We start from the raw sequence: 11350 nt of genomic DNA, 5'->3' as shown, positions 1-11350 counted from the left end.
ATGGGAAGTTTAGAGCGTTTGTCAAGTAAGTGTTGTAGCAATCGGAATCTACGAGCAGTTTCTTGTCGTTTCAGTCTTGTGTGTGGATGTACTAAACTTAAAATTTAAAACTCCTTAGATCATTCTGTTAAATTAAAGGAATTCAATAGGGCCTCTAATCAATAAACTACACGTTTATTCAACAATTTATCAAAGGGATATATAACGAATGCGTTTATTTGATGGTTTATTTCTTTATTACCAGGTCGGCTTGGTGGGCCTTACATGGTTATTATTCAACGATTTTATATTATTTAAACAATTGATTATCTGGGGATTTAGCCTCTTGTAAAAGACGCCCCTGACTATTTACAATATTATTGTTATTAAATGCTTTAAAACAATAAAAAGTAAAAATAAATTAAACAAAATAATAATAATAATAGTAATTGAAGAATAAAATTAAGAAAGAAAAATATAAATGAAACGACTAATATTATAGGCTACATATCCCTTTTGTCCTTGACCTCATACCAACCAAATTCTCAAAAGTCCATATAAACCTTTCCAACTCCTCAAACAGCTTCATTATATCACCTTTTCTCTACCTCACTTGTCCCTTGTTTTCTTTTAGTCTTTTCTGCTACTTTATTATTATTTTTATTTATTACTTTGTTATTATATAAAAACGGTCAAAATAAGAACAAAAAAAATTACGAGCAACTGACCTACCAAAACATCAGGCAAAATTGTGTGAAGCTCGGCTGGTCTGTTGCGTGACGTCATATTCCATTTAGCAGGCCTATTAACAGGCTCTCAACCATGTTAAACATTATATCGTTTTAACATCATAAAAGAAGGAAATATTTCTCCGTTTAACACAGTTTAACGTGAACTAAACATCAGGAATACCTTTTACATTTGTATCATTAAAATAGATAACTGACTTATAGAATTAATGAAATAGATAACTAAATTTTATTACGAAAAATAATTTTATAAAAAAACATTAATGTTAATTATAAACAATAAAGTTAGGGCCTGGGCTTCAGTCTTTAAGAGGAAGTTGGTTTTCCTTCGTCGTAAACTACTCCACCTAAAAATAATAATAATAGAAATTGAAACTGAAAAAGTAGAAAATGTGCTGCTGGTAATTGTGGATGAAATTTAATTAAACGTTTTTTGATGAATTCGTCTATCGATTCTTGTTCTCGATGCAACTGACTATTTCTATTAAAGCAAGGGGCTTCTATTCCGATTCTTATAACATTTTTTTGGAATTATTGTTATTATTATTGTATGCTGCACCTCAGATCTCACAATCAGTAGTGACATTTGGTATTTTTATTGTAAATGATAATAGTTAAATCTGGTTTAATCCATGTTTTCTATTAAAATGAAGGAATGCGTTGGAAACATAATATATGAAGAAGGCGGTCAGGGTTGCTGTCAAAATGAAACAAAAATCGTTAACAACTATTTATATCTATCTATTAACAACTATCTATTTTTGTTCCTTCTTGACCGCAACCCTGGATACGTTCTTCATTATTTGAAATCATACTGTCAATTATTTATGTATATAAATACTCAGCTGCGCAAACTAATAAATTATTACTCGAATGTACTGAAAGACATCCTTTTCTTAATATATATTTTTCACTATACAAAATACATTCTTCAACTTATGAGTTCTAACGTAATAATTAATTTATTTTTAGTAAATAAAAATTGTTTCTATGCTTTCTTATACTTTAAAATTATTTTGTTTTATTATTATACCTTGTACCTTGTAGGACCTTGTACCATTAATGATTTTGGTATTGCTTAGGTACGAGTACGAAGTGCTGCTACACAATTCGACGCTGTGCCTGGTCCCCAGAGGACGTAGGCTGGGCTCCTTCAGGTTCCTGGAGGCACTCCAGGCTGGCTGCATTCCAGTATTGCTGTCCAATGGCTGGGCTCTTCCTTTCTCTCAGGTCATCGACTGGAACAAGGCAGTCATATGGGCGGACGAAAGGCTTCTCCTTCAGGTAACATCAGACTAATTATTTCTTTAAATAATCAATATATATTTCTACCATTCTAGAGATTTACCCTAAAGTGATATTTGCACTACCGAAAACTGTTTTTATCACTTATATAGTAACCTATCTAATATAAAGTAAATTCTTTGATTCTTCGTCCCCACTTGATTAATCTCAATTTTTCTTGTCAATTCCAAGCCTTCTGTTGATGAAAATACATTTCCGCAAGACAGTTGGGTCATGCGGGACTGTGTTCTCTTAGCCCCGTATTTTACTTGAGCACGTGGTAGAAATAGTAAGTTACTAAAATTATTGTGCTTATTGTAATATTAAGCTTTCAACATATTTTCATAAAATTAATCTGTTTAGTTTCATTTTCTTTAATTTATGATTTGACAGAGATTATAAAAATATAGTGAAATTTGGAGTTATTAATAGAACATTTCATTTTTTCCTCACAAAATTGATTATAATATCATATTTTACTCTTTTGATGTATTTTTTTAATTGTGTATTTATTGCTATTTACAACTATATTTACATAAAAATACACCTAGTAAATACCTCAATTTGACCTGTAAAAAACCTCGGCATAGATTTTTATTTATTACATTTCTTCTTTTTTTATAATTCAAAGAAAAATCATTTGTAATTTTATAGTAACGCGAAAAGCATTATTTATATATTTATATACTGGTAAGCTTATTTAGTTTATGTTTCAGGTTCTACAAATAATTATTTTATTATTAAACTATTATGAGGTGTAGATAGTTGACCGTAGATTAATGATTGGAGAAGTTTGTCGGGGGGTGCGGTCAGCAAAGAACAACATAAATAAACAAGACCATATTTATTTATTTTATGCCGACGTTTCGACCTGAGTTTCAGGTCTTCATCAGGGCTATAGCAACAACATTTAGAGAAACATAAAATTGAAAAGGAATATTATACAAACATGATTCAATTCAATATTTTGTGTAATTCCATATTTGTTTGTATCCTATTCCTTTTCAATTTTATGTTACTCTAAATATTGTTGTGATCTCTTTTGCTCTATAGCTCTGATGAAGACCTGAAACTCAGGTCGAAACGTCGGCATAAAATAAATAAATATGGTCTTGTTTATTAAACGGTTTTATTTTTATGTTGTTCTTTGCTGACCGCACCCCCCGACAAACTTCTCTAATCATTAAACTATTATATATTCCTTGCGAATAATTAATAAAGTCGTAAAATCAAAGAGAAAACTTTTTTAAAAATCAACAAAGACAAGATAAAAATGGAGTGATAGAGGCATGTAGAGAAACTAACCATTGGTATCACTCCAATATTAATATTTTTTTATTTAATAACATTATATAAATTATTCTTCAACTTTTATGTCAGTTACATAAATTTAAACATGTCATTGAAATTGTTATATTTCAAATCCTAGGGCACACCAAGTCTCTACAGAGTAGTTATCCTTAACTGGGGAAAAATCTGGTGGTTGAGCGTAATCATGGATAAATCACCTTGCGCAACCGTTCTTTAATAAAAAATATCTCTTTATTTATAGATATCCATTAATTTCAAAAAGGAGAATTATACAGAAAAATCATATTATAGCTATTATGAAATCTATTGAATATAAATTAATGATTTCGGAATCTGGATTAGTGTAATTTAATAATCACGTGGGATTAATATTTATAGATTGTTTGAGTCTCACTCTCCAATATTTGATTTTATTCATTAGTATCATGGAATATTTCATCCCACCGTATATATAATCTGATTTTATTTATCATCTTTTTTATTACTTGTTATTAAAATTTATATAGCGTTATATCCTTTATTTAGTTTCTCGACAATTCCTCTTAGTAATTTATGTGCTTGATATTGATTAAAACTAAGGTTCCTTAGGCGTTATGATATATAAAATGCCATTTACTGAAATATCCCCCCTTTGGGAAATAAAAGTGTGGTGTGAAGATGAAACAGACTGGATCAACAGCCTATAAACGATTCCATATCGTTTTCAAAACCTATGGGTTCTATGGCGACGTATCGCTGTTGGAATCACCCAGTACTAAAACCGGATAATAAAATTCTTAATTCAGTTCTTTCATTCCCGTTCATACGATGCCTTTTGAAACAGGTAAAATGATCAGTTTATGGAAGATATTATTTTTAATCGTTCCAATTTTAGTATATGTACCGCCGAAGCGAGTACAAAGCATAGTTGCATATCGTAGCGAGGGTGAGCATAGTTGCCTTCCAAAAAAAAAGATATTATTTTTACCAAATATTCACTAAAATCATTACAGGAGGGTATGAAAAAAAAAAAAAGATATTATTTTAGTCTTTTTAATATAATTTTCTTATAAATATACTATCAAAAGTAAAAATAAAGTATTATATTCAAAAGGGGTTGAGTTATACTTGAGCAGTGTTGTACACAAAAGCGTTTCAACCCACGCAGAGTGGGACGAATGACCTGAATCCTTAGACATGGAGGAAGAAGTCAAACTTCTTTTAAAGGTCTTCGAGCCCTCAGCATCGATTTACTGACATAAGGAAAAATAAATGGTTGAAAATTTTAGCGATTAAATTCTTTTGTTAGCACTTGAATTTATTTTAGAAAATATCATGTAAACTGTTTTCCTACGAAGATAAACATTAAAAATGAATTTATGACGCATTTAACTAGTTTCAATTTGTTAGTAGATATCTGTACGTAATTTCCTGAGATATAGTCTTTCAAAAACAATGAATTCTCATTTTTAGAAATAAATTTTGGTTTTGAAACATTCTATCTCAGGTAAACACGTCTAATAGTACAACTCTCAAATTGAAACCTTAGTTGTATTTTTTATTTATTTTGTTCGTAGTATTTCTGTATATTATTCTGTATATATGTATATTTTAGTAATGTTTCGTCCCCTTCGATTGATGGATCCTTTTCAAACTCTTTTCTTCTTCTAAACCTCTGCCACATTATTAAAAATATATGAAGGATATGGTCTCGGTGCGGTTATAAAGTTTAAAAAAAAAACGGATAGCTTTTGTTGAGAAATACGGGATCTGAGGTGGTTCTTGGTTTCACCTATATAGGAAGAATTACAATGTAAGGAGGAGTAAGGAATACGGTAGACGACGTGGGGGCGGTATAGGAGAGGGATGGGATCTAGGGTATAGAGTTGTCCTTTATTCATTATTATTATTATTTTCTTCTTAACCTTTATTTATCGATCTTATTTTCTTAAATTTCCGTCTCTTAATGTGTATAATTTTTTTTTTTATTTTATATCAAAAACTCAATGTTATTTCTTTTTTATATTTACTTAATTGTATTTCTTTTTGTTCCATTTTATATATTTTTTTCATTTATATTTACATCATTTTTAACCCCACCTTTACACCTTTACTTTATTTTCATCTTGTTATATTACATTTTCAACATATACACGTCGGCAAATAAATAGTTGAAAACTATTTTTTGTTCCATTCCCTCGACCATCTCCTCCATATTACGGTCTATCACTTTTATTTATGATGATGGGTCGATAGTTGACCGTAGATTGGAGAAGATGATCGGTGGGTGCGGTCAGCCAAGTAACTACATAAACAAAAAAATATTTATTTATGCCGACGTTTCGACCTGAATTTAACGGTTTTCATCAGGGCTATAAAAACAAAAAGACAACAACCATCATTTAGAGAGAAAAAAGTGATTAATAACTATGGACAAAGACAGTAGTAGATTGATTACATTATTATTTATATACAGATAAATGTGAGTAATAAATAAATGATGGAGTGGAAAGAATCTATAAGGAATTGGTTAAATTAATAATGGAGCTTATGAAAAAAAATACTGTAATATGAAATAACAGGGGATAAGAACAAATAAATAGAGAAGGGGGAATGAAGAAAGTAAGAAATGCGAGAGTAAGGTTATAGGAAGAGAATCCAGGCTACATTGATATAAATTGCAGGAAAAGCCGCTAGAGTACAGGTCAAAAGACGTTACATAAATAGAAGTCTAAAGGTCAAAAGATCGTAGAGATAAAATAGTCAATGTGAGAGTAAAAAAAAGAAAAAGAAAAAACTAACATAAAAAGGTGTAAAATGTAAAATAATGGGAGCCCAAAAAGTAATAAAATGTATCAATATATAAAGGGCGTTTAAAAAACGGATATATTAACGGGAAGTATGTAAAAACAATGTTATAAAAAATAAGAAGAAAGATGGAGAATAGGAAATAAAGAAATAAGAGAGAAAAAAATAACTTACAGTTGTAGGCAGAGATTTCTGCTAAACTGTGTGAAATTGCAGGAATAGTCGTTAGAGTGCAGGTCGACAAAGACGTTAGATAAACAGAAATCCAACGGTCAAAAAACGAACGTTGAAATAAAATAGTTAATAAGAGATTAAAACATATAAAAATATTTAAATGTAAAATTATGAGAGCCAGAAGGTCGAAACGTTGGCATAAATAAATATATTTTTGTTTATTTATGTTGTTTCTTTGCTGACCGCACCCCCCGATCATCTTCTCCAATCACTTTTATTTATATTTAAATATTTTTAATTAAAACTACTCCTGGAAGTATTAGTTATAAGTACTGATCATTTTTCCTTGGGACTTTTCAATTTATTTATTTTTTTTAATAATTTATTTATTGATATTTACAACTGTATACACAAATAAGTAACAACAAGTAAATTTGCTGTAGGTGACATAGTGACATGATAAAAACATGTGGAGAATCTACCCACTGATAGAACTCCAATTACATCTTCTTTTCAGACGCCTAGGAGGATTATTAGGTAATGAAGGAGAAGCCAGGTTAGAAACAAGTGGATTTGGGTGGTTGAGAAGTTTATTATGGAAGGAACGGTATCTGGTTCTGGCCAAATCGGCAACATATGGAACATTGAGGTCCTGATGGATGACTTGATTTGTGACAAAGTAAGGAGCATTAAGGATTTTACGAAGGATTTTGGACTGTAAGGATTGGATTCTGGAGGAATTTGCCCCAAAGCCCAAAGCTCAACTCCGTATGTCCAGATAGGCCTTATAATAATCATGTAGATCAGTCTTTTCTAATGGATTGGCAATTTAGACCGTTTATCTAGTAAATGTTGTAATAGTCGGAATCTACGAGCAGTTTCTTGTCTTTTTAGTCTTGTATGAGGATTCCATGTCAGTCATTTGTCGAGATATAGTCCTAAGTAACGGATCTGTTCGACAGGAATAAGTGGGGTATTATTAAAGGATATTGTAGGGGAAGAGGTCATGGGCTTACGTCGAAGGGTAAATGTGATTTGGTGGGATTTATTGGAATTTCAATTTATTTTTTAATCTCCAGAACAGCTTGTGAATTGTTAATTGTTTTTAATTTATTCATTTAAAAACCATAATTTTCTCGATATTAATAATATACAAGTTTAGAGGGGAAAAAAAGCATGATTTCCTGGACTTTTCAGTAAATAGGCACCAACAACAAGGGATAAATTTGAAAGCTTATTTTCATGAGAATTATTTCCGACCAAAAACCTATATCTCCTGTACTTAATTATTTCTTTAAAAATAAGACTTACTCTATTCTTATATAGATCCATAAAGTAAATTGGAATTATTGAAACTTATCAATTGTGTACAGTTATTTTTTTTTACTTTATTTTAAAGGAGATATCGACTCTAGAGTTCCCTTGCAAGAATCCTTAAGAGAAGGGGGAGAAAGGTTGATAATTTCATCAGTAGCCGGGACGCGATAACCTGACGGAGCCAAGGCAATTGCCAGCCTTATAAATGATCCTTTCCAATGCCAGAAGCAGTTCTCTCATATTGGATGTACTGTTCCTCCCACTTCTTGGGGCCATATCCTCTTGAGCCTTTCACATCTTCGCGCCGTTATAGCCACCCTATTAGCCACCCGCTACAATAACACTTAAAATATAAAGCTCTTGAGCACGTCGTAGTCTCGAGTGTTCCATAAGTACAACACCATCAAGTCTTTATTGTATAGAACATTATTCATGTCGCTTATTAAAAACGATGACGCCTAATATCAAGAAATAGCTGTGCAATGTTTGAATAATTTCACCTTATACCTAAGATAATAAATATTCGAAATAAATAATTTTTTGTCAGAATACGATGGAAAGATTTCAATAACAGAACCATAAGTAGCAAAAAAAAAATATTATGAAATGAAATTAAATGAAAAATAGTTTTTTATTCAGGGACTAAGTCCCGTTAGAACAGTTACAAAGGTAATTTTAATTTTATAATAACGTGTGGTCACACTTTTTTTTATTATTATTATTAACATTAATTTGTATTCATAATTTTACTTCTATTTTATCATTTTCATTTCGTATCAACTGTTTCGTCTTAACGGTCTTTCTTATTAGTTACGTTTCTAATGAATCCTTTGTCCTTCCGTCGCTCACTCTAGTGTGGCTTTCTACAAATCAATCAGTTTTAGCCAACATTCCTCGCATAACTGTAAGTTTCTTCTGTCGTTCTCACATTTCTTACATTGTTCATTTCCCATTCTCCATATTTCTTCTTCTACCTTTTTCCTATTTTATTTATTTATATTTATAGATATATAAGTTAATACTCACACTTTAATTCATATATAAGTCACTCACTATATTTAATTTTCTGTCATATTGTTCAATTTGTAGATTCAAATTTGTTTTTCAATTTTTAGACACTACTTACATATATTCTTACCTACATAATGTTATATTTCATCTTTCACTGTTATCAATCTGCTACCGTCTAATTCCATGATTATCAATCAATTATTTTTTATTATTCAATTATCAATTTTGTATTATTTATTATTCAATTCAATATTTTGTATAGTTCCAAATTTGTTTGTATACTATTTCTTTTCAATTTTATGTTTCTCTAAATGATGGCTGTTATCTCCTTTGTTCTATAGCCCTGATGAAGACCTAAAATTCAAGTCGAAACGTTGGCATGAATAAATATTTTTTTGTTTATTTATGTTTTCCTTTGCTGACCGCATCCCCCCTTGACCATCTTCTCCAATCAGTAATCCACGGTCAACTGTCTACACCTCATTAATTATAACTTACATACAGAAAAGAAAAAATTATTTAATTAAAAAATTAACTGACTAAATACATAAAAAACAAAACAAAAAGGGTATTACAAAATATCTGTACTATTATAATATTGGATTAGATTGGTAAAGTAAAAGGTAGTTGAATAGAAGGGTTTTAAACGAGGGAAGGTACATGACGTATGTTAGAGGGAATGGAGTTCCAGTAAAATACAGCTCGGGTAAAAAATGACTAATTAAACGCAGCAGGTTGATAAATCAGTTTTTACTTTTAATGACTTCTAATATCTTTAGAAATAATATATTAAATTAAAAAGTTTCGTGCATATCAGATTTGGAATTCAGAATAAAGTTTAATAAGTATCTAGCCAATCTTGACCATGGTTCCAGATTTATTTATTTTTTATTAATAGATCTTATTTTTATAACAGTATTGTATAGTAAAGACCTCATTATCTGATTCGCTGCAGATTTGCCCCGAAATAGATATACCTCCTTTCATTCCAAAATCCTTACCCACTCAAACCCATTAGTTCGTAATCTCTTATCCTTAACAGTCTCTGATAATCCTCTGAGACATCCGAAAAGAAGATGGCTTATAGATCTTCTAATTTAAAGCGATAATTGAAGTTCCACCGCTGGGTGGTTCCTTCCTAAGATTATCATTTATTCTGAAACATTTATCACATTTACTTATTGTATTTTTTTTTATATATAGTTGTAAATTTCAATGAATAAATAAAAGTATTAAATTTATTTTAAAAACATAATAAAGGAAGGAGCATTAATCAAGCTATTATCTAAGCTATTAATCAGCTATCATCTGAGAGCTGTGGAAAGCCGTTTATTAACCCGCCAAGAAGGGACACTTTTAGCGTAATCATGGTCGTCTAATAATAACACGGCCTGCAGAATATTAAAAATCACTGACCGTGCTCAGTTGAGGTTAACGTACTCTAGTGAAAGTTGAAATTCTATAACCCTGGTTTATATTATCTATGATCTGATTTGACTGTAACATGTATATTGCGTTGCCGTCCAGTGAGGACCAAACTTCTATTATACATTCCTTTCTCAGTTGTTTTGTTACGCCATTGGTTGATCTTAAATCTCCACTCTTGTCATACAACCATATTTTCTATGGTTTGCGTCTCCTTTGAATAATTATGAATATATTTTTATGGAAAGAGTGTCTTTAGTATTTTTCAGGCACCTGTTTTTGATATTGATTAAATCTCTTTTTTTAAAAAAAAAAAAAAAAAAAAAAGAATGATCCTTGAAAATAATACTTCTTAGAAAGCCTTTTTTATTTCTTCTTCCTGAATAATGTTCCAATCGAGGCAAATGTAATGGAAAGAGCCTTTTCAGCGTGGGTACGAAAATAGAGGTGGCTGAGGAGTAAGGAGTGAATTCCTATTGTCATTTGAGTATTATTGTTCCTTTTAACTGTCAATTGAGTCGGACGGCCCGAATGAAATTGCTAATTGAACAATTTGAGTTGGTAGAACGGGGGGGGGGGGAGCTATTCAGCTGTAGTCCGTGATTGGAGCTAGGTCGCAACTGATAATGTTGATCTGGAGTAAACTTGGCCGTCACAGTTGCCAACCAACTTAGTCCTCTATCTCCAAGTCGGTAGCAACTGCTTTAAGACAGCTTTTTAGCTCTTATACTAACTTTTTGGTTTTATGGTTGACTTGTCTCTTCTATCTTGTTCGGTCCTCTTTGAAAACTTTTCAATTTAATTTTAATGTAGAATTTCCACTTATATTAACGTTGTAGTTTGTCGCGTTTTTTTTTATTTATTTATTTTATGGGAGCAATGAATATGTTTAGTTTTTAGTGATTTGACTTAACAAAGACACAGAACAAAATTTGTTCTTTGATGTCTAAAACGTAAAATGCTAGTAAAAATTTAGATTCTAAGCACAAAATTTTTATTTTTACCTGAATACAAATTATTCTTAATTTTAATTGTGCCAAGGCAAAATAAAAATAATAAAAAATGTTACATATTTAATTTTTAGTTTTTAGCGCACTTGCTCAGCCTCCACTGGCTCATTACCAGTGATGCGGCGAGAGGTATGCGCTGGGATCTCTTGAGCTCTGCCCTACCCCTCACACGTGGGGGATAGAGTGGGCTCAGGGATCCTCAGGTCGATTGTGTAAATATTGTATATATTATTTTATCATTATGTTATTTTATTTATTTATTTTTCATACTGATAGTTTGATTATCAGATTGATTTTTTTTAC

General features: G+C 30.8%; 1 protein-coding gene across 1 annotated transcript in view; it reads left to right on the top strand.

The window, feature by feature from the left end:
* Positions 1–1810: 1810 nt before the first annotated feature.
* The window catches only part of LOC106681771 (exostosin-1), a gene marked incomplete at its 5' end in the record, with an annotated part of 22533 nt that continues 12993 nt past the window's right edge, over positions 1811–11350 (top strand). Inside the window, 1 exon segment of the mRNA XM_014422268.3 lies at positions 1811–2012. Coding sequence (XP_014277754.3) covers positions 1811–2012 — 202 coding nt within the window.

The sequence above is a fragment of the Halyomorpha halys genome, unplaced genomic scaffold (genome assembly GCF_000696795.3).
Source record: "Halyomorpha halys isolate HHAL.00 unplaced genomic scaffold, Hhal_1.1 Scaffold363.1, whole genome shotgun sequence".
NCBI lineage: Eukaryota > Metazoa > Arthropoda > Insecta > Hemiptera > Pentatomidae > Halyomorpha > Halyomorpha halys.
This window is presented reverse-complemented; position numbering and strand designations above follow the sequence as displayed.